The following is a 24,169-nucleotide window of genomic DNA, read 5'->3' on the forward strand; positions in this document are numbered from 1 at the left end:
TTCGGAACTGCCTTCAGACCCAAGTCCCGGGACAAGGGAGGTAAACTGAAGCCCTGCTTGACTGGCTTTTCCGTATTCCCGGTAAGGTGAGCTGTGAAGCAGCAGCACTGAGGCTCTTTTACAGTCAGCCTCTGAACCACAGAAACTGTGCTTTAAAATTTTCTGTGCTCTGCAGAGACACTGGTGCATCTTAGACGTTAAACGTTAGCGGGCCTGGCTGTCGTCAGGGGGAGTCGGAAGGCCCAGCGTTCGGCCTGGCCGTCTGGCCTCACAGCTGGAGACGCCCCCTCCCGACACGCAGACCTGTCAACACAGGGGGCTTTCCTCAGGCTCCGGGCGGGTGGCTACCCCAGGCCTAATGCTCCCAAAGATGCAATAATAGACTAAAACTGAACTTTATTTATACATTTTTAATTAAAATAGAATAGGCATAAACCAAAAAGAAGGGGAAAAATCAGGATACAGTGTCACTGTCATTCTGTTTGCAGGGAGGGGTCAGGAAATGGAACAAATTACCAGGAAAACACTCTTAAGACCAGCACAAAGCAGCTCGGTCACAGGTTACGTGGAACTGCAACAACCAGGCACTATCCCACTTAATCTACTAATGAAAAAAGGGAATCAAAGTTTGTCCATTTAGTACAAGACTTTTTACATTAAATACATGGTGATTCGTGATTCGTTTCTCAGAAAGTGATAGCAGGAACTCTTAGAAGGAAGAAGTGCATTACACAACGGCTAGAAAGTCCCCGGTGCGCTGCACGGGGCACGTGTGCATCTCAGCGGAACGCAGAGCTGCACGTGGGCTTCAGAAAGGCAGCAATAGTTACATTTTGGCTTTTATTCTAAATGTTTAACGTAGTTAAGGCGACAGTTCAAGCATATTAAGTGAAGGTAGTTAAAATTTAATAATCAACACTCTCTCTTGCAAGCTTACGAACACTGTGTAATGCTGACCTGGAATGAAACAAGTGATTCTTAATTGGTGTTTTACACACAGAACTTACAAAGAAAGGTAATCACTCTAAATGTGCTATGGTAACGCAGTGAAGATGCAGGTGTTCACAGAACTGAAGTCACGTGAACAGCGCTACTCGCTCCTAAGGTAAAGGTGATTGGTTCTCACACAGAGCTGGGCCTGCATCGGTCCTCCTCAGCCCAGGCTTCCAGGAAAGACCCTAGTCTACAAAAGCCAGCAAATCTTCAAAGTTTTCACATCGCTAAAACCAGGATAAGGCTACAACTATCTTGAGTCTGAACAAGATACCGGATCAAGCTGCAAGATTCCCAGCCCTACTGTAAGACAGGAGGTCCTCATGCAGCATGTGCTCTCTGGCTCCTAGAAAGCTTCGTGTGCATAATGTGAAGTTAAGTTGCCGAGGAAGTGAACTGGAGACGTTGCGTGAATGCCGCTGTGCCGTGACCCTTACACCTCAGGGATGGTGTGGTCCATCAGGCTCTTCATGATGCTCGGGGCCATCCTGCAAGAGAGTCTGTTACTAAGTGCTGCACTGAGCCAGGAACACTCCAGCTCAAACTCAGCACCTGCCAGCTTTGAGTGGGAGGCTGGGGGAAGGTTTTTCTTTGAGGAGTTTAGATCTGAGGGTCTCGGGTAAGCTAGCTGTTTGCAAATACCCAGTGTGACAGACTATCTGAATCCTGGCTGGTAAAGTCAAGACAAGCTACAGGTGAGTCCTTGTACCCTTATATGATGGCCAATTTAAAACAAAATGACAACGCTGTTATTAATTGGAGGGAAGTGTGGGGGGTGGGGAGGCCTCATCACTGGTTTAAGAAAAGTGAGCTCTTGCATGGTTAGTTCTGACAACTCCCCCCTCCCACCACCCACCCTGGAAAAGCAGCCAGCTGATTTCACCCAGAAGCTGAAACAAAAATTATATTACAGGTGGTGGTTTTTAATCCTTTAAGTTTTACTTCCACAAGCAAAGCAGATTCTGAACTCCACCAAAACAGAATGTCAAGGCTTAGAGTAGGGGCCCGGACTGCCCCTGTCCTCATCTCCCTCCCGGGCTTCCCAGGCCCCAGGTCCCGGGGACGCACAGCCCACCCCCAGCTCCTGCCCCCGAGATGCTCGAGACCCGAAACCGCTCCCCAGACACCCCACGTGCAAGCATTCTCCCTCATGCGCAGACGAGCTGCGGGCAGAGCACCGCACGTCACTGAAAACTGGGACGAGCGCCTGCCCCCTCTCCTCATGGACCCTCTTCCTACTGGTGGATTTTACTGCAGACCTGAGGGGTTGTGAGGGGTCATCCTCACCAACTGACTCTGATTTAAATAATTCTCTTCAAATTGCTACATAATGCCAGTGTCATCCGTTAGACAAAAAAAAACAAAGCGCAGTGCTTACGTGAAGTTGCCTGAACGCAGCATCAAGATGAAGCACCGCCTACTTACCGTTTAATAATATGTTCAAAGATAAAAGCAGGCATGATGGTAATGGTAACTACATTCCCAGCTGTCGACAGTATGTCTGCAATTTGAGAGTCCTGTTGAAAACATCATGAAAATGAACTCCACTGAGGCTTTATTAAATATAAAATTAAGTTACTCTTGGTAAAGACCACGTATGTCCTCTTCCAAAATACTGACCTTCGGAACTCGGTAAGTTCTAGTTTTCCTTTCCAGGTTTTAATTCAACAAAATCACAATTTGATCGGTGGTAACAAAACTGCTAAGGAAGCTGAGCTGAGTGTATCTGTGTGCAGGCGGCCTTGTCGTTACCGAAGATTAAACATTTCCCCACGTACAGTGCTGCCACAGCCCCTCGGCTAACTGCGTGTTCTTAACCAAAGCTTATGAGATGAGCAGGTCTTTACGAAGACCTTTAGACCTCAAAGTAGCCCTATTTAGGTATTTGTGGAGGGAACAAACTGAAAATGAAACACTAATATGAGCATGAACTATTACTCATTTCCTACAACTCCTAGACTGAAAAAAGCAATCACTCATTCAGAATGTCGCCAGCACCCTCAGTGCTCAGGCCTCTGCAGAACTCGTTGGAGGGGCTGCACAGACGCAGCCCCCTCGTTATAACGAGAGACCACAGTTTGGCGGCCCAACAGCTCCTTCAGAACCTTCAGAACCTTCAGAACAGAACGATGGAAACGAGCTGCAGCCACAGCAGGCCAGGCCGCGCTCTGCTCCCCACCTTCAGCCCGATGACGTTCTGCCCGTTGACCTCGCAGACGTTGTGCTCCGTGAGAAGCCCGTTTCTGGCTGCAGAACTGTCTTTCACGATAGACGTTATCTTCCCGTTTTTGAAGATAAAGCCAACATGCCCAGTGCTGTCCTTATGCATGGTGACTGTCCGTTCAAAGGGCCTGCGAACGTAGTGGGGTCAAGGAAAGACTCAGTTCCAAGGCAGACATTTTAATGGATTTCCAACCTGCTGTACTGGATACTTTGTTACATTACGTTTTGAATAAGAGCAACTCAGTAGGTATTAGTACAACTTAGCTCTGATTTTATACATTCATAGAACATCTTAACATAAAAGACTTTTAAAAAATCCTCTCCATCGTTTGCCTAAGATTTTCTTCTTTTAAGTATCAAAGACTTAAGACACTGCTTCATGCTTTTCCTTTACGGTATTCGCTGTTATTTATCGTCAAGAATGAGATGAGTTTGAACAAAAATCAATATTAAAATGAATTTTTATCTTTTATTAACTTTTTAGTATTTCCTGAGCTTAAACTATTCCTAGGAAATATTTTAAAGATGTGAAAAATTCTATAAAGGTTAAGTTTGAAAACTTTATAGAGGGCACTTTTGCTGTATTTTAGAACCACAGACCCAGGGAGATGGAAGTCCTCAGCCCCTTCAGGAGGAAGGCACGTTACAAGGATGGCCGTCCCGCCGGCCACACCTGCTGACTCCCCACAACTCCGCGGCCGTGTTACCGCACGGACTTTACAACAAAATGAGTGTCACGTGATAAAATTCAGAACAGTCTATCTTCCTGCTGGTACAGGTTATTTGAAATTTTCCTTAGATACAAAGCAAAAATGGCATTCGTCGATAAAATGTTTACTAAATACCCACCACGTGAGAGGAGCAGAAACACAGAAGTAGAACAAGCTTAACTGAGACAAATAAAACCCCCAAAGCTAACAATGCGATGAGGTCCACCCTCAGCACCTGTGGGGCCAGGAAGGCGCGGGCTGGTACTACACGTGCTGGAAGTCTCAGTAACAAACGAGCCACAGGCTGAAGAAAACATTCCGTCCTCCCACCCGGACCACCAGAGCCGCACCACCCGAAGGCCAGGCTGGGTTTTCTGAACCCGGAGGCCCCGTGGGAGTTCTGCAGGGGCCCAGGCACCGCGCCTCCACCCTGAGCAGGAAACTGGACAGTGCGGCCCGAGACGCCCTGCTGCTTGGTTAGTTGTCCAATGTTTTTCTCTCTTTTCTAGAGAAATGGATTTAAGACAGGAAAGTAACTTCTTAGAGGACGAGTTTCTGTAAGCTCTGAAATAAAGTGTATGCAAAACCAGAATGCTGTTTCTAAAAGAAGTCAAGTTATGTAAGAAGAATCTATACCACACAACTGCAAGACTATAAATGGCTAACCAGTAACATCTGATCATTTTCTGCAACAAAACACTTTATTCATAGCCTCTTAAGAGCCCAAGAAAATGGAAAATGAGTCTTGAATTTCCCTTTGAACTGTTTCGTCGGCTCACCTGTCACGAATGGTCATGGTCACCTTCTCTCCGAAGGCCTGTCGGAGCACCTTGTGTGCCCTGTCGGAGCTCCAGCCTGCACAGTTCTCCCCGTTGATCTGGAGCACCTGGTCCCCAAATCTCAGACCAACCAGCGAGGCTGGAGAATTGGCCTGGACCAGCTGAACAAATACCCCCTAGAGAACAAGACAATAACCAGTCACCACTGTTACACGTTTTAAAATGCTGGAAAATTAGGAACCAACTCTTCAGGTTAGGAAGGTACCCTAGTAATTAAAAAAAAAAAAAGAAAAATTAAGTGAATGTGTGTGTCATTGCTCCCAAGAAAGAAATTAAAAATTTTATCAATGCAATACCCTAAGAAATAGGTAAAAAAGAGCTCTGTGGTTATTTTCTACCTCAAATCATGAACCACCTGACCAACCTCAACCATCCCCTCCCCATCTTGGAATAAAGAGACTATTACAGAAAGAAAGCAGGACTACTATAATAAATGTATAATAAAAGCTGCTATGAGTCTGACAGAAACCAAACAGGTATTAGCACATAATCATTATTCAGGAGGAAAGTTAGAAATTTCATTTTACTGTTCAAAAAAATTATAGGTTAAGGTCATAACTCTACCTTTTGAAATGAAGACTTCCTTCACCCACTTGCTAAATTATGCACAATCAGTAAGATTAGATTTAACAGCCTATAAAGGTAGGCCCATTCAACACCACTCCAGTTCCTAACAATCTGCTATGAAGGAAATACAAAAAACTCAGGGACAATTAGCTAAGAACTAGCCCCACGTGGATATTCTCACATAAACTCTCACCTCGGACTGAACAGGACACAGCTGCACAAGCATGAAGGAAGACTGAGCCTGGCACAGCGTGACCGCATCTACAAGGCTGGACCCTCCCACCGCCGTAAGCTGGGTGACACGCTGTCATGGCCTGTGCTCCAGGGCGGTACCTGGAAACTGGGTGGCACCCTGCAAAGTGGTGGGACCCATGAGCTTTGGCCACGTGGACAGACCCACTGCGAGCGCAGCTGCTCCGGGGGACAGGGCTGTGAAGAGTGCCTTGTCTCTCTCCTTGGGAGAGAGCTGAAGCAGCAAAGACACCGGCAGAGGAGCGGCATACACTCCAGGCACTGAAGAGGAAGGGAGAGCAGTGAAGTCAGAGCTTCCCAGAGCAGCACCCTGATGTGTCTTGCACGAGCCATGAGTGTGCAAAGACAACACACCCTCAGCCCTCTGGGGAGGCAGGGGGCGCTGGGGCTTCCTGCCAGGATCAGCCTCCGCCATTTTCCACGTCATCATTTTCTACGTGCAAAGGCTGGACACACTGAGCTAACAAGACCTAAAGACTGAAAAGGAATCCTGTAAAGGAACATGTAAAACCACAGACCGGGGTAAAGACTCAGCACGTCCTGAACGATCCTAAAGGTGCCCTCAGGGAGTCCCAGTTTAATTTCTTCAGTCTGGTTAAGGAGAGAAGTAAACTAACTGTAAAGTAACGGCCGCCCTACTTGGAAAGTCACTGTCGCCTAGAAAATGCCCTATTAAACTCAGCCTGAAGGACGGAGATGATAAACCTGCAAAGCCGTATCACTAGCAGACGGGCTTCGTTTAATTTAAAAACACACAAGACCATCGAACCTCACTGGCCAGTCTGAACGTCCACATGTGTTGCCCTATTTCAGTGCCAGAATTCTACTGGTATAAACTGTATTATGATACATGCAGACCAGTGAGCTTTATTCCAGGAAAAGAGTTCAAAAAATAGAAAAAAAAATCCATTGAAGGCAATGCTGGAGTCCCAACTCTGCCTCTTTAGAATAGGGCATCTCCAAGTGGAAAAATTTAAGTTAGCAGACTTAAAATAGTCTTGATTATGGATGTACCATTATAATTAATTAAAGCATTTACATTTTAAATGATTCCAACATTTATCACTCAAGATCCTGTAAGCTATTTAGACAAATTCAAATAAATATTAAAAATACTTACGTTATCTATTGATTTAAGCCTGAGCCCAATTTTTCCATCTTGATCCTTACACAAAATGACTTCACGAATCCCTTGCTTAATTTCTGCTCTACGGATTCCAGCATCATTACCAGTTATAGGAGCCACCATATAGTTCATACTGGAAGGTCTTGCTACCAACTGCTGTGAGAAACATACACAATGTGTCAATATTTAGAAACATTCATTTATTCGAATATATTCAGCTGTGGTTTCCCAAAAAGTAATCTGCAAATTATTTCCTTCAGAGAAAGTTTGATTTTTGCAGAAATGACCCTGTTTGTTTACACTGATTCTTCAACTAACCTATTCCCGACGTATCCTCTTCAGGACTCAGTGACTCTCTGTCACCCTATGAATTCAGACATTTGTTCCATGTGTACTTTGGCTTGTCTTCAACTCAAACAGACTACCGTGGACGTTATAAAGGCCACATCGTACTTCTGAAGCTCACGCATCATCTTCCAGAGCGTTCTTTCTTAGGCCCTGATCTTTAACAACCTACTCACCCTTCAGAGTTTCTATAAAAGGGGCCACCTTCTGACCTCCCAGCCGCTGTGTGGACGGCGTGTGCATGCTGTGGGAGTGCCGGCTCACACGGGACAGTCGGCATCACTTCGCATCCACTCTGACACATACCTACGGATCAGCCCACTGCACAGACAGACCAGCTGCCCCAGGACAGCTCTACCAGGGACTCTGCCAGGCACTGTGTTTCAAGCTCCTCTTGTCAGTTTTCTTGACCCAAACTGGCTTATTGTTTTAAGTGGACCCTTTCCTCAACCAAAGAGTCGCATCTTTTAAGGGGAAACCATGAAGTTGTTAAAGAGGAAGCTGTGAACTGTAAGGAAGCATGTGGACAGACCGAGCAGTCCAAGGAGTGGCAGCGCCAGGTGCTGAGCTACCTTCTGTCAGACTCACCCTCCCAGACTCTGCCTGGGGTGCTGGGGCTCAGACTAGCGAGTTACACTCACTCTCCTCGGTCCGCGGGCTGCTTAGCAAGCATCCGCCACAGGAGGCACCAGAGGGAGACTGAGGTGTGGAGGAGGGACCAGTGCTCGCTCCTTCCTGTCCGCTTCCGGTTCCCGTCTGCACTGCCAGGGCCCAGCCCTTAACCCTGCTGCCAGCACCTGATTCCATACTCCGGACTTTACTCCCAGAACCAGCCTCACTGCAACCCCTCAGAGGTACCGGAGGTCCCGAGTCAGAGGCCCAGCTCACGGGGCTCTTCCACTAAGCCGCTTGGCTCTGATAACTCCACCCTCCGCCCTGTGTAACCCCGGTCCTAGGAGAAGCAGCTACTTTCTGCAATTGCATCTGTGCTCCACTTTTGCTTTTTCAAATTCTTCAAACTCTCTGATTTCTTCAGTTATCTCTGCTGAACTATCTAGTGTGACTTCTGTTGTCCCAACTAGACCCTGATTGATGTAATAAGCAAGTTTTCAATTACTATTTGGTGAATAAATAAATGCCAGGTACTGCGTGAAGCACTGGCATCATGGCAACAACACATACATGGACCCTGTCTTCATGAAGTTAAGCACTTAACTGTAATTGTAACAAGTGCTACAAAGTACTGTGGTCTTACAGCAATAGTATTAACAACTGAGATACATTATATTGAAGCTGAGAATCTGGGGTCTCGTGACAAGGAGATTGAGACTTCAGAATGTTAGAAGATTATAAGCAAAAACAAGATATGACAGACCTGTACTTGAGAATGATGCATCCACCAGCAGTTGAGTGCTGCTAGATGCAAGAAGCTACTAGAGGAAAAATAAGAGATACTACAATAACCTAGGTTAGAAGGACAGAAACTGAATAGGGAGGATTATAGCAGGACTGGAATAGACAACATGAAGACTAGGAACAAAATCACTAGGTCTTAGTAACTGACTAATGGCAGAGGACAAAGGAGAATGGACTAGTCAGAGGCATGTGAGTCGTTAACTTCTAAAAGATTAAAAAACCAGTAACAGCACAGAAGGAAGCAGACTATGTAAGAAGTGATATCCACAAGGCAGTTTAAAATTCCTGAGAAGAGGTCAATGCTGAAATTATAAATCTGTGAGTTAGTCACAAAGAGGACTTAGCTTGTATCTCTGTGTAAGGTATGATTTTATATAATTCAAAGTTAATTACACCATACATACCCCCTGAACTGGTGCTCCAGGGACCATGCCCATATTTGCACGTATTTCTTCTTCATTTAAACTCAGGCCCATGTACTGAGAGAGCTCAGGATACAGTTTAGGATAGAGATCTAATATAAATGAATGAATGAAGAAAGAAAAAAAAATTGGTAGAATATTCAAAGTAAAAACTGTTATTATGGACTTCTACTTGTGTTTAAAAAAATTACACTTAATTTATAAAATCTAGGATGAATTTAAATTAGCAATTTAGAAAATCCCATCCTATCTCTGTAATGACAGAAATGAAAAATACAGGAAAATTAAAGGTGAAAGTAAAATATGAAGACATTTGAACTGAAACCTCAGATTTCTAAAAATTTAAGAGTAGAAATAATTTTTCCAAATAAATTATCTTATCTTTCCTTTTTCTTAAAATACACCTATTTGATGAGGAATTTTGTAAGCACACTCCTGACTCCCCAGTTCAGAACAATCGACCAGAGCCTACACCGTGACGCCAGCTGCTCTGTAACTCATTCAGTAAGCCCGGCTAGGAAGGTGCTTCTTCTGTGCTACAAGAAAACGGTCAAAGCTTGTAAATTTATTCAGTGGCATATCATTTTAAGAATGTTAACCACATACCAATGAAATCTTGGAAACAGTACATTTAAATATTAACAGTATTTAACTGAGTAGTAGAGTTAAGTACTTCTTCCAAAAGCTCGTTTTCATATGCTTTGTGACTTAAAATGCATTTTCTAAAAGAAACAATGTTATAGTTATTAACTATAAGATGACATGCCATAAAAACCTACTTAACACTCCTTTTGTATTTTACGTTATATTATTTATTATCTACAAACAGAGGTTCTGTCCGGAACCCCTACGGACATAGCAGTAAGGGACAGAGAGGATACGGAGCACAAAGGTGGAGACTTCAGGATTTAGGACGCTCCCTCAAAAGGAGGTGGTTGGAAATTTCCACTCTACCAACCTCCCACCCCTGCAAAGACACAGGACAGTTCAGGAAGCTCAATTTTTTCATAAATGAATCACTCATAAGTTAAGGAGGACTGAACATTTAAGTAACTCAGTTTTCATTAAGCTACAAAACACACCTTCATATTCACAGTTCACTTTCTTGATTAAAGGGGTATTTTTTGAAATAAACATTTCTCCTTCTTACCACTAAAGCTTTAATCACCAATTTTACGCTGCATGTTTAAAGAAAATCTTGGGATTCCCTATTTCAGCAAGTACCTCTGTTCAAGGAGAATGAAGCCAAAGGATAAACCTACTTCCATCCTGAGAGATGGGAGCCGAAGCCTCAGACAAAATTGCTGGGTTGGCAGGGTTTGCAGAAAAGGCAGTTTGAGCCTGAAAAAGAGAAAACAATTCTAACAATGCTATACAAATACTTACTTAAACTTACAAAATGTATAAATTGAACCTAGTTTTATTCAAAAACACTAGTTTTATTCAAGAAATTTTAATTTCAAACACTTCAGCAATATGTTTCAAAGAAAATCCACAAGTCAAAAATATATTTCATATTGTAAACATTTAATGCTGTCATTTAAAACCTGACTAGGCACCGATCTACATACCTTATAACCTTATACTTCATTGTGCTACTGCAGATTAGTATTTTCAAAATGCACTATAAAATGGGTGATCACACATTTTATATTTTCATTATTATGTTGCTAATTAGTCTAATTTAAAGTATCTTATTTACATAAGAAAAAAGCTCAACCGTATTTACATAAAGTCATACACCAGAAAGACACCTAAAAATTTAAATACTTACTAAGTTGCTAATATTTATTTTGCCATTTTAGCACATCCCACTGAGACTATCAACATTTTAGCAAGTATAAGAAGGGGTCGTTATACTAAACACAAAAATATTACAAAGTGTGCAAAACACATACCTTATCACTTACTAAAAACGATGGTAAAGTAATGTGATTTGTAACTGTTGAACTTGCCGAAACTTTGACAACGCGCACATTTACCAAGACTACTCGTATCTGCCAGGAACTCCTCTCCGGGCCGCCTTCCCAGCCCATGCCACGCTCAGTGTGCCACTGATGGCGCTCCTCTTTCCTTTACAGAGACATCTGACTTTCTAAGAGCCGTATGTCACTAGGGGGCGGTCAGGTGTACGATCCACCTCTAATACCTTTTTTCACTTAATCAGCAATATGTCAATTAAGTGATGGAGCTTATACCTGTACCACAGCCTAGCCCTGACGTTAATGCTAAGAGAAGTCCCGAAGATGCTTGGAGAGACGGAAGCTTAACTTCAATCAGGAAAGCCTACAGGAGCACAAAAAGTACTTTACTCATTCAGACTGTAAATGTTCTGATATGCTTGTCACCGAGTCATTCTTTAATATTTATTGTGTCATAATTTGTTACAATCTAAACTGAAATTAAATGCAGCATGAAAATCTTTATAATTTTAAGTATACCCACAAACTTAAAGTATGTTGAATTTTGAATATTCTTTCACCAACTCTCAGCTAATAGGAGCTAGTAGCCAGTGGATTACTTCTTGGATAATCTCTAAGAAAAAAATACTGTTCAGCACTAAAAAGAAATGGGATACTCAGCCATGGAAAGACACGGAGGAACCTTAGACACGTATTACTAAGTGAAAGAAACCATTCTGAAAAGTCTAAATACTGTACAACTCTACGAGACATCCTAGAAAAGGCAAAACTATGGAGACAGTTTAGATCAGTGGTTGCCATGAATTAGTGGGGAAGGAGAGAGAGACAGAGCAGAGGACCGCGAGGACAGTGGAAGTATTCTACACGACACTACAACAGTGGCCACATGCCACCATACATTTGTCCAAACCAGCAGAGCGAACACCATGGGAGAGAACCCTGTTGTAACCGTGGACCTGGCGTGGCGGCTCTAAGAAGGGCAGCACTCCGGCGGGGGCGCTGCGAGTGGGGAGGACGTGCACCGTGTGCGCTGCACCGGGGCGTGGGGGAGTGGCGCACGGGGGTCGCTAAGATGGAAACGACCTTCCATTCAATTTTGCTGTGAACCTAAAGCAGCTCTGAAAAACAAAATTTACTAATTTTAAGAAACTGATTCTTTTTCACACTGTTTCATTACTTTCTGTTCTTTCATTCACTGCTATTGCTCCTATCCAAGGAATACTTAAGTAAGAACATATACAAAAAGCTCTCTGCAAACAAAGTTACATAATTATTATATAAACTGTAGTAAAAATAAAAGAACTACAAGGAAAGTACAACAAGGGTTTAAGGATTATAAGCCATTAAATGTAGCAAATTATTTCACCCTTCCTTGAAATCTCAAACTAGTAAAAAAAAAAAAAAAAAAAGTGGGGGGAGGGTGTTCCAAGGATCACACAAGTTACTACCAGAGGATGTTGTTCCTGCCATTACAGAAAGCACGTGCAGACACCATCTCCTGGAGCCACCAGTGTGAACCTCTGCTCACTCTAATAGGAAACTGAGGAAATTGCTGTTTCTTAAAAGCTTCTTTTGTGTAGATATGGCAGCCACAGGCTCCCATTAAAGATTCCTAATGGAGAGAGAGGTTCAGGGACTGTATGATGCTGAAAGCCACAGCCTAATGGCTACAGTAAAACAGTTTACAAAACATGAACTACCAGTTCACTGCTGCAGTTTAGTTCTGCTGTGGTGTAAAAGAGCAGAAAACTAGAAAATGAGTAAATACTACTTTTACAGGGGCATCTTGAAAAAAAAATAATAAACTCAAGTACCACCTACCATAGAAAGGGAAAAAAAAAACAAAAACAGCCCAAGACTTTACTGGCTAGGTTAGGTTATTATAAAATCCAGTGAGATTTAAAAACCATGTTTCCTGCTCCTTACTCATTGCTCCGTCTCCAGGCAGCCAGCTTTCTGCTCAGAACATACAAAGTCTTCCAATGGGTATACGGGAAATACTCATATAATCTGCTTCCCCTTAAAGCGGTCAGCCTGATACAGATTGCAGCCCTCCTCACGTTCCACCCCAGCATCTGTCAATATCAACTGTTTCCTTCTTTTTCTGTTTTCAAAATCAAAAACCCCTGCTAAAAGTCTATGGTTAATTTAAAGTTTAATTCCATAAAAAGCTAACAAAAAAAGGATGAAAAAGAAATTAGCCATTCTTCTAGACCCTTCTGCAAACCCTTATCACTTAGTGCGCCCTGATGTCATACTAATGACTTAATTGTTATTCCTGAAGGCTAAAGAGTTCAAATAAAAGCTTTTTAAAAAGAAAGTGCACCTGTTCAAATACACTTAGTGGAAATAAAAACCATATAAGAATGACACAATACTGAAGAAAAAAGTGAGAGAGATTCGAGATGACTGAACAGACCACTTAAAACTGTGAGGCATCAAAGCCTTGGCAGCTGAACAGATGTCAGGGATGTTACAGATCACCAAGCAATATCCACAGGGGACCTATGATGGGAAGTACGTGTTCATTATCACCTCCCCCCCATTTATCCAATAACTGCTACAAGGTTACAATTTCAGCTACACATTTGTTACTATTTTTGCTGGGTTTTTCCATCCTAAAAGGGCCAACATTTTGCCTAAAAAACACTTGTATTCTTGAGGTTGGTTAAGACTTTCTCACAAGTTTATAACAAACTTTTTGTGCTCATTAAATAATTAAGAAGTAAATCTCACAGTAAATTGAGGCCAAGGCCTCAAGCAAAATGATCTTTAGGGTAAGAAGCTTTGAAGCACTAAAGAATTCAAGAAGAATTTCATCACATGTATCATATCAAAAAGGTTTTAGGAGTGAAGACGTATTAACAAGTTTGATTTATCTTGTCAAATGAAAAGAATGAACAGCAGCAGAAAAAAATGAGTTTGTAAGAGGTCAAGTTGGAAGTAAACTGGAAACATGAGTTCATTAAATACTATGAATTATCTCCAGTTAAAAATAATTAAAAAGTTTATAAAGCAGCAAGAATTTATCCCAATCCCAGACTTTCCTCTCAAGCAGAAGCATCTGTCTTCAGAAGTAACACTTCCATAAAGGACTACACTCACTCCATTTCTGACTCAGTGAAAGTAGAAATGCTGCATTCTCTAACAGCCGTTCAGAGCAGGAACGCGTGACCCATCTGCTGCTTACATCTCAAAGGAAATGAAGCACTGCGCTTTCAGTGTTCTTTCCACACCTACTTTTCTAAAAGCAGCACACACTCCCCTGTTCCTACAACTTTTACTTCTGAGAAAGCAAAGAATTATTTTAAAGACTGGTCATACCTTAAGACCCCAAAGAACAATGTACGTATTTTAAGTAAGACAATGAACATCTGAGAAGTTGGAGTGTATTTTACCAGCTTAAAAATTAATTTAAACCTTTGTCATAAAAATCAAGTTATCTCTGAAGAATTCAAGTCCAGTTTCAAAGAAATAATATCCCGTGCCCATTAGTTCACAGTGAAATGAAGAAGAATCTCTAGCTTTTCTAACTAACTATTCAGTTAGAAAAAATTGAAAACAAGTTTATGAAGTGTAAAAATGAGCAAATACATCTATTTGGCAGTTTCATGCTTCAGTCCACCTATAACCAAAATGCATGGCAGAGCATGTGGAAAAAGGCACTTAAACATCTGGCACGTACCTGGATCACCTTGTCTACCTTCAGGTCTTCAAGAGACGGGTACAGAGACATTTTTGCAGGATTTTTCTAAAGAAAAAAAACAAAAAATTTCTATGACTCAAATTTCATTGAAACTTAAATAGCATGTGTAGCCAGCAACACACACATAAACATGCATAAATATTTAACAAAAGAGACACTTAAATGGCAAAACACATGGAAAAATATGACCATCCAGCTAAACCAAAAATTGCTGGCTGATGAATGGTTACCAGACTACCTCTCCCTCCCTTACTTCTATGACCAAACTATATCCATTATGGATTTTAAACTTCCCTTAGTAAAAGTCCCTTCATTTCTAAAGTTTAGGAAAATCAAAGAGAACAATTATGCGACTTACCAACCTACACAAGCGCTTGGCAACTGAGCGAGTATTATATCCTTCAAACAAAAACCCACAATAGCTCATGCGTGTTACCTACATGTAATACCTCTATTATTAGGAAAAAATACAAATACACACACATATTGCACAGCCGCGTATACAGAAAAAACCACACACCAATTGTCAGCAAGTTAGAGCTGCAGGAGACATGAATGAAACAGACGGTAAGGGACTGAGGGATTAGAGGGAAATGTGTGTATTTTAAACACTTCTATATGTTCAATGATTTTTAGTGATCATGAGTTGCCTTTTGAACAAATTTAAAACAAAATTCTCTAAAAGTGTTACAGGGATATATACTCTGAAATTCTGTTTAGCTATTCTGAGATGAACATTTTCCTTAGAATACACTGTAACAGAACATACAGTAAATTGGCACAGGGTCTGACACAGGTTCTTCAGCTATCAATTTATTCCCTTCACAATCAAAACCCACCCATGAGTGGCTGCTTTGTGAAAGTGGAGATGGGCCCTTTAAATACTGCTCTTTGGCCAACTGGCAAGATACACGGCTTTGTCAGTAGAAGCAGCTAGAGGTACACTGCAGGAGAAAGGGCTTGGTCTTCCCAGCTCCAGACTCCAGCCAGGCTCCCGCGGCATCTGCCTCTCTAGCACCTTAGCACGGTGGCACCAGCAAGGCATCGGCCAGTGAGTGGCTTTCCCTAGCGTCCCTTCGTGTGGCTTGCAGCGAGTTCCAAGGTGCAGCACTCTCTGTGGCTGGCCTTCCCAAGTACCCCAAAGAGACAATTTCCAGTCAGCTTGGCATCTCAGCAACTCCACCACCCATTAAGTGATGGCTGCACTCTCCCCCACAAAGCCTGGACCCCAGACGTAGGAGACGACAGCCTCTTCCGAGGCACTCTGTCTCGGTCCTGAGGTTAGCGGGTACTTAATAAATGTGCTTTTCCTGTATTCATTAAAGATCTCTTTACTTCTTACTAGCTGATCCCTGTTCTTCAATCATGTTATAGTTAATAATTCCATACGTTAAATTTTCACTGTTCAAATTACTATATGGTTTCTGCCTCTTGGTTGCATGCTAAATAAGTTTTTTTAATTGATGTACTTCACATAGCACAAAATTCACTCTTTTAAAACATACAATTCAATAGTTTTAGTACATTAAGAGTTAAGTTCAACATATTTAAAACAAATTGAACTTTTAAAAAAAATTTAGTGCAACTGTCCCTACCATCTAATATTAAAATATTTCCGTCATCCCAAAAAGAAACTCCACGCCTACCCATCCTCCTCTCCCTACAGCTCCGGGCAAGTATGGAAGCTACTTTCTGCCTCTCAATCTGTGGTCCCAGACATTCAATTGGGATCAAAGAACACGCGGCCTTTTGTGTCTAGTTTCTCCCACCGAATTCAGTGCTTCCCCGATTCATCCATGTTGTAGCGTGACCAGCACTTCATTCCCTTTTCTGGCTGAATAACACTCCACTGTAATGGATATGTCATGCCACATTTTGGGTATCCACTCACCAGTCCATGACATTTTGGCTGGTTTTACACTTCTTGACTATTATGATTGATGCTGCTAATAATGCTAGTGAGCATTTACATCCAACTTTCTGCGTAAACGTGTACGTTTAATTCTCTTGGTATACAGCTAAGAGTAGGACTGCCAGGTCACATGGTGACTGTTTACCTTTTTGAGGAACTGAACGGGTTTCTGGAGTGACTGAACCATTTCACTTTCCCACCAGCACCTGTGAGAGAGGGTTCCAATTTCTCCATATCCTGGCCAATACAGCTGTCCTGCAGTATATGGTTCTACTAAAATCCATGAGTGCTCAAGTCCCTTATACAATATGGTGTTGCACATGCTTTCTAGTCTTATTACAACCACCTCAGTAGATGGAAGCGGCACCTCACTGCAGTTTTGACTTGCATTTCCCAATGACTAACGAACCTGAGCACCTTTCACGTGCTTAGTGGCTGTTTGTGTGTCGTCTTCAGAAAAATGTCTATTCAAATCCTTGCCATGTTATTTCTCTTTCTTGCCTAATTGCACTGAGAGAGAACCTCCAATAAAACGCTGAATAGAAAGAAGTAGCTCGATTCTGTCTTTTTAAGAGGAAAACAGGACCTAGGTTTGTGAAAAAAAAATGGAAATTCTTGAGAAAGCACAAATATGGCTTAATCCCTTTAACCCGGGGGAAAAAGTAAAGTATCTTTTCTGTCTCAAGAGGTCAGTTCTCTAGTAGCTTTGCCCTTAAACACATTTTTATTTGAACTTTCAGCTGTTTTATCAACATCATAAACAAAGTCATTTTAAATTCACTGGAACAGACGTTGACTGGTAATCTAATGCTATTTCTATTTCTGGTCCCGTCACTGGCCACCTACAAGATCCCACCTTCCTCGTGAAAAGTGAACTGGATGAGTGGTTCACTTCAAAACTCAGCAAGCAGTTTTCGAAATTTTTTCCCCATAGAAGCTTTTCTTCAAACAAATATTAACTGCAGTTGCCTGAGCAACTGAGGTCACTCATAGCAACACTCTAAAGCTGAGAGAAAATATGGGCTTTTCAAAATTAAAAAAACTAACGAACATTACCCCAAATTATATACATATATATACACACATATACACATGTATATATATTAAAAATGTGGTTTAAGTATGTTGAACTTAATTAATTCTCACCATTCTTCTAAAATAGAAAGGATTCACAATGATTCTACTTCAGACTATTTATATGGCCTCATTTCATCCAGTTTCTTTCCAAACATCACAACGTTCCGGCCACAACCTATGTGCTATTTCCCACCCAGGTCGCGTGCTTCTGCGCCTCCTCGTCTCTGTAACAGCTTTGTCTCCTCCCTGGAATGTCCTTCCAGGACTTTTCTATTAAGATCTTAGTCAAGAGCCACTTCTGGGAGGGCGCCTTTGCCGGCCTCAGTCTGACATCATTCGTTTCTCTCAGTTCGGGCGGTCGCTCTGCCTTAAGTCATGGCTCGCTTATGTTTACCTCTGCTACTTGAGCTGAAGGCCCACGTTTGACTCTTTACTTATCTACCATGACAGCGTATCCTACCAGGAACCAAAGATTTATCAAATATTTTGCCTGATATTATCAAAGTAACAGTAAACGATATCTTTAAAATTTTTATTGAAAAGTTCAAATTTTCTTATCTTCCAAGTCTGCTACTTTGAACATGACCTTGTTTAAAGCTTTCCAGGAGAATAATAAATTCTTGTATTATTTTTCTGAAGGATTCCATTAACTCACTTGTACAGTTCAATTAAATCTCTGACCTAATGCTAAGTGTCAAAAATTCTCAGCCCTTGTTGAAGAAACGCAAAGCTACTCTTGAAATCCTTTCAGTTATGGCTGGAATTTGAGAATGACCAGTAATGAGATTGAAGAGGATTCTGAAAATAATTTCGTTACATCAACGTGAGAATTCTCACTTTACCTTCACTTAAAACTCAGACCAAACACTATTAACGGTTCCAGCTAAAGACAGAGCTCTATTTCTAGGCCTTCCCTTCAGCTGACCTAGTCAGAAGGAACAGCTTACAGCTCTCAAGGCTCCTGAGATCAGTTTGATCAGGACGTTCCTGATGTAATAACAACTTTGTTTCACTGGTCTAATTCCCGGAAAGAGCCAGTGCTCGCCACTTACCCAACCCAGGTTTGGCCCCGGCTGTGCTCTCTACAACCTCCTTGAATCTCTTAATGCCTCATGGAAGGTCCCTGCACCCCATGCCTCCCAGGCCTTGGAAAGATAACTCCCCAAATCAGTTTCTACTAAGAGGTCTCTGAGAGTCTGGAGGAGTTTCGGGGTTTCTCTAGAACATGTAAAGAAAAAATACTCGACTGTCCTGCCTCAGTACCACGTTTTCCATCTGACCCTTCACCCTCTCAGGGCAACGTCAGGGTAACTGTCTTCGTCTTCAAACACATGCACAGACCAAAGAGCTCCATAACCCAAATGCTGCACGTGCTGTCTCGGGACACCTAGTTAATCTGCTTTCTAGTTACAACACTGAGTAATGAGGTAGGAAACATGCTGGTAAAGTTTTCCAGTTAATACCACTGGAATGGCAATACTCATTTTCTCAGTTGATTCATTCCTCCTCTCAAACCACTCACTGCAACTGGTCTCCCTTTTTAAAAATACAACTATTTAAGTTAAAATAATGTTTGCTCGTTTAATTTGTTGCCCTCCCCCAAAAATCTTGGGGTGATGAAAATTCAGGCTTGAAGCATCACTGATCTTAAAAAACAAACAAAAAAACAGTGCATCACATCAGGCGCTCCAGGTTTTGGAGCTGCCGCCCAGGAGACACCTTAGATCGTGTGGCTCTGTGGCCAGCGGGGCATGTATCCCTGGGCCCCCACAGGACCGCAGGTGTTCCTACTGATGAACAGCAGGCAACTGGGCTGCAGAGGGAAGTCAAGATGGCTGCATGGAAGGGACTGGACCCATATGACATGCTCGTCCCAAAGGCAGCTTCAGGTGCCAAGGAGGACCCTAATTTAGCCCCCTCCGTCACCAGCAAGCGGATAGTGGGCTGCATCTGTGAAGAAGACAACAGTAAATGACCATCATCTGGTTCTGGCTGCACAGAGGTGAAACCCAGTGATGCTCTAACTGTGGAGCCCATGACAACGAGGAAAGGACATTCTCTTCAATATGGTGCCAGGAAAACTGGACAGTCACATGCAAAAGAATAAAACTACACCCCTATCTTACACCATGCACAAATCATCAACTCAAAATGGGTTAAAATTTGAACAAAAAACCTGAAACCATAAAACTCCTAGGAGGAAACATTGGTGGTAAGCTACTTAGCATGTCTCGGCAAGGAGTTTTTGGACTTAACACCAAAAGCAAAGGCAACAAAAAATAAACAAGTGGGACTATATCAAACTAAAAACGTTCTGTACAGCAAAGGAAACAGTAAGTTGAAAAGGCAGCCTACCAAATGGTAGGAAATATTTACAAATCATGTATCTGAAAAGGGATTAATATCCAAAATAAAGAACTCATAACTCCATAGCCAAAAAACCCCAAAAATACAATTTAAAAATAGGCAGAACCCTTACTCACTGCTGGTGGGAGTGGAAAACGGTACAGCCACTACAAAAACAGCACGGCAGATCCTCAAAAAACAGAATTCTGCATGATCCAACAATTCTACCTCTAGGTAGATACCCAAAAGAACTGAAATCTGGATCCGAGGTGATATTCGTACACCCACGTTCACAGCAGCATTATCCACCATTGCTCAAACGTGGAAGCCACCACGACAGATGACGTGGATAAGCACTATCGACAGACAAATGTGTAAGCAAAATGTGGTATGTATGTATATGCACGATGGAACCTTATTCTGCCTTCAAATGGAAGGAAACTGCAATGTACACAACACGAATGAACACCGAGGACGTTACAGTAAGTAAAATAAGCCAATCACATAAAAGACAAATACTGTGATTTCACGTATGAGGTACTTAGTCAAAATCATAAATATACAAAGAACAAGGTTGGTTGCCAGACGCTGGGGGGGGGGGGGGGGGGGGAGTGAGGAGTTATTGTTTAACCGGAGTAGAGTTTCAACTTTACAAGAAAAGAGTTACGGGGGTGGACTGTGGTGATGCTGCAGACGTCGATGTATTTAATACCTCTGAACTGTACACTTAAACGTGGCTAAAACGGTAAAGCTTACGTACATTTTACTGCAAGAAAAAAAAAGAGGCGAAATATATTTATGTATTTGTTTATACAGGTATAAAATAGCCCTGGGACAATACCTAAGAAATATAAAACATTTGGCTCCTACAGGAACGCGGTTGGCTGGAGAATCAAGAACACATCACACTATACCCCTTTTTTGCTTGAGCCACGTAACTGCTTACTTCCTCAAGAACTAAGTGTACAAGAAACATTGGCAGCAATTAGGAAAAAAATAACAACTGCTAATGTAACTATCACTAGATGTAACAGTTGTTCGGGGGACTCTTTCTTTTTAGAAACTCTTGGCATGTTCTTCCTAAAAAAAGCACCTAAATCTGGCAAAAACAGGAAAAAAAAATAGTTGAGTCACAATTTAAAGAACTGTTTTACTGAACAGTACATTCAACCACCAACTATTGGTAACTTCTTCCTCTTTTGATCATAACTTTTATTATCCTTTCTTGCAATGCCCAAACACAACTAAACCTTAAGGCTAACAAAGTTAAATATGGATTATAATGGAATGACTACTTCCTGAACCTACAGAACATTCCATTTCCTTATCTTTACTCTGTAGCACAAACCACGTGACCTATAACGTTTACCCATCATATAAAGCACAAAAGTTTATCAAACTAAGCTGGTAACAGAGAAAACTGGAGGGGGGAAAAACACTCACATTTTAACTGTTTGCCCTCAATCTCAAACAGAAAAACTAAAGACTGGACAAGTTTCAGTTTAAACTAATCATGTGTATATATCTGAGATCAAGCTAATCAGCCTACGCCTGTTTTTCCACGTAATCTTCCTTTTTAATTGATTGTTTTTTCTTGGAAGCACCTGGATGTTACGAGTTTGGTAAACCCACATGTCCTCTCTAGGTAACGTACCTAATGGAAAAAATAGCAGTAAATGTGTACGCAGGTAATATATACAAGCTAAATAAACCTGGAAATTTCTTTTAAAAACTGGACACATCAAAAGATCCCATGATTAAATAATTCCATTTTGGGAAAAAGGAAAACTCCGTATCCATCTGCCTCCGCTTTCTCGTTACAAGGAAATCCTGAAACGAAAGCTCTGAATCATTAGACCTCAAGGGATGTTTCCTCCTGAGCACACCCCGCAGGAAACGTCTCCCCCTTGCCCCCAGCTTCTCCAGAAACGAGCGCACAGCCAACGGCGGCCCCCACCCGCTCCGGAACAGACACCTCCCTCCTCCCGGCAAGCCCGAGCCGTCGGAGGGCGCCCCCCAGGAAGGCGGTGAGCGGCGCCCGGGGACGCGGCCTTCGCCGTCTCCGGGGGCCGCACCCGAGGGGAACACAAAGGGTCGCGACGGACGCGACCGGAGGGGCGGCCGGGCGCCAGGCTCGGTCCCCTACGTGCCCCGCCCCCCGCCGCCGCCGCCCCCCGGGCGTCGGGACCCCGAAAGGCGGAGGACGCCGCGCGCAACCTTCGGCCCCCGGCCCGGTGGGCGCCGGGAGGGGCGCGGAGCCCACCGAGGAGACGGTGCCGCCGCTGCGGCCCAGACGCCCTCCGCGGCGCCGAGCGGGGCCCCCCCGCCTCGCCCCTGTCCCCGCGCCCGGGACGCCCCTGCGCGTCCCTCTCTGCCCCCCACGGCTGCTCACCTAGGCCGTAGGGACCCGCTCGCCGCCGCCGCCGCCGCTCACTGGCTCGGACTTCCGAGACCGGAGGCGAGGAGGGCGGCGCTCCCGAGGCCCGCCCGCCAGGCGCGTCAGCGGCCGCCCCCGCCTTCCGCCCGCGCAGGCGCCCGGCGCCCGGTCAGGTGACCTGGTTCCCATGGTAACGGGGCGGGGGCGGGGTGTGGGCGTGACGTGGGGCGGCTCCGCTGCTCCCACTACTCCCGCTGCTCCCGCTGCTCGCGCTGCTCCCGGAGTGGGGGCTGTAGAGCCGCCCACCTGCTTCAAATCTCCCGACAGTTCGTGCCCAGCGGCCGGGTACCACCCAATCACAGCTGTGCATCCGTCCTCAGGATCACTTGGTTCCCATCACCTCCAACACGAAGAGAGTCCTGAGAACCTGTCCGTAAGAGATTTTCCGGCCACCATGTGATCCTGCTCACCGTGACCCCCTGGCTTAACCTCTCCACCCACAGGCTCAGAAACATCCCTCCCACTAACCCTTCTCATCTCCTGCCCTCTTTGTGTTACAACTTTTTTCTTAAGCTTTTATTACTTTGTTCCTCTGAGCTAAGGTTCGCTGATTGTTAAAGGTTATGTGCGGCAGTGCGCAAAAGTAATAGCTGTATCCAACACAACAGCTGAGAAACCGTGTTTTTTAAGGGCTACGGTTCCAGGCGCCGTCCGAAGAACCTGACGTATATAGTAGTCTTATTTGGTCCTTGCATCAGTCTGTAAGATGGATACATCTTTAGCATGCAAAGACACTGCGGCATAGTTTACCTAAATTTTCCATAGTTACCATGGAGTAACATAGAGTATCTGACAAAATAGCAGTTAACTTGGAAACACTTTATTTCTAGCTAAAGTATTTAGTGCCACAATAATTTAACCCGTGGTAAAACTAATAAAAACTGTAAGCAATTATAGCAAGGTGGCAGGTGTCAAGGTTAACTACAAGAGCCAAGTGCTTTCCCATGTAACAGCAATGAACAATTGGAATTTGAAATTAAAGACACAGTATTACTCATTAGCACAAAAAAAAGAAACACAGTAATTAGGTTTAACTAACAAAATATGTACAAAATCTATATGAGGAAAACTATAAAGACATCAAAGAAGATAAATATAAATAGAAAGATAGTCCATGTTCTTGGCTAGGAAGATTCAAGATTGTCAAGATGTCAGTTCTTCCCAATTTGATAGATTTGATACAATCTCAATCAAAATCCCAGCAAAGTTATTTTTCTGGATATTAACGAACTGATTTGAAAGTTTTATGCAAAGACAAAAGTCCCAGAAGAGCCAGCACAAAATGGAAGAAGAGGAAAAGAATCATGGGTCTGACTGTGCCCAACATCAAAACTTACTATAAAGCTACAGTAGTCAAGACAGTGTGGTATTGGCAAAAAGACTAGAACAATAGACCAATTGAACAGAATATAGAGCCCAGAAATAGACTCACACAAGTACACTCAATGGGTCTTTGACAAAGGAGCAAAGGCATTCAATAGACAAAGAGTAGTCTTTTCAACAGATGGTGCTGGGATGACTGGACTTCCACATGCAAAAAAAATTAAAATTTAAAAATTAAAAAAAGAATGTAGACAAAAGACCTTACACTTTTCACAAAAATTAATTTGAAATAGATCATAGACCTAAATTTAAAACTCAAAACATGAGACTTCTAAAAGATAACACAGGAGAAAATTTATGTGACCTTTGGTTTGGTCATAAATGTTTAGATACAACACCAAAAGCACAATCCATGAAAGAAAAAAATTGACAAGTTAAATTTCATTAAAATTTTAAATTTCTTCTTTGTGAAATACACTGTTAGAGGGAGAAAAGACAAGCCACAGACTGGGAGAAAATATTTGCAAAATACACATCTGATAAAAGACTTGCA

General features: G+C 42.8%; 2 protein-coding genes across 3 annotated transcripts in view; one reads left to right on the forward strand and one right to left on the reverse strand.

Annotated features, from left to right (window-relative positions):
* Window positions 1-1,159: 1,159 nt before the first annotated feature.
* Window positions 1,160-22,394, reverse strand: SDCBP (syndecan binding protein). Of its 2 annotated transcripts, none has more exons than XM_072951932.1 (9): window positions 22,249-22,394; window positions 14,501-14,566; window positions 10,156-10,234; window positions 8,876-8,985; window positions 6,705-6,863; window positions 4,706-4,881; window positions 3,173-3,344; window positions 2,419-2,510; window positions 1,160-1,481 (listed from the first exon to the last, which is right to left on the reverse strand). In XM_072951932.1, exons 2-9 carry the CDS (start codon window positions 14,549-14,551, stop codon window positions 1,427-1,429), a joined length of 894 nt encoding a protein of 297 aa, XP_072808033.1. In that variant the 5' UTR covers window positions 14,552-14,566; window positions 22,249-22,394; the 3' UTR covers window positions 1,160-1,426. The 2 variants fall into 2 exon arrangements, with proteins under 2 accessions (XP_072808033.1, XP_072808032.1); XM_072951931.1 differs by having other exon boundaries at window positions 1,181-1,481; window positions 6,705-6,866.
* The window catches only part of CYP7A1 (cytochrome P450 family 7 subfamily A member 1), a 36,331-nt gene continuing 31,503 nt past the window's right edge, over window positions 19,342-24,169 (forward strand). The window contains exons 1-4 of the mRNA XM_072951662.1: window positions 19,342-19,477; window positions 21,502-21,544; window positions 21,774-22,161; window positions 22,253-22,401. Of these exons, the coding sequence (XP_072807763.1) occupies window positions 19,342-19,477; window positions 21,502-21,544; window positions 21,774-22,161; window positions 22,253-22,401 (716 nt within the window). The remainder of the gene's footprint in view (window positions 19,478-21,501; window positions 21,545-21,773; window positions 22,162-22,252; window positions 22,402-24,169) is intronic.

This window comes from Vicugna pacos, chromosome 29, assembly GCF_048564905.1.
Source record: "Vicugna pacos chromosome 29, VicPac4, whole genome shotgun sequence".
In the NCBI taxonomy this organism is placed as follows: Eukaryota; Metazoa; Chordata; class Mammalia; order Artiodactyla; family Camelidae; genus Vicugna; species Vicugna pacos.

Excerpts from the sequence above, each read along its gene's own strand:
- SDCBP (XM_072951931.1), bottom strand. The coding sequence starts at position 14,551 with ATGTCTCTGTACCCGTCTCTTGAAGACCTGAAGGTAGACAAGGTGATC. Across the intron at positions 10,235-14,500 it reads AGGTAGACAAGGTGATCCAG|GCTCAAACTGCCTTTTCTGC; the intron begins GTACGTGCCAGA and ends TCTCTTTTTCAG. Across the intron at positions 8,986-10,155 it reads TCCCATCTCTCAGGATGGAA|ATCTCTATCCTAAACTGTAT; the intron begins GTAGGTTTATCC and ends CATTTATATTAG.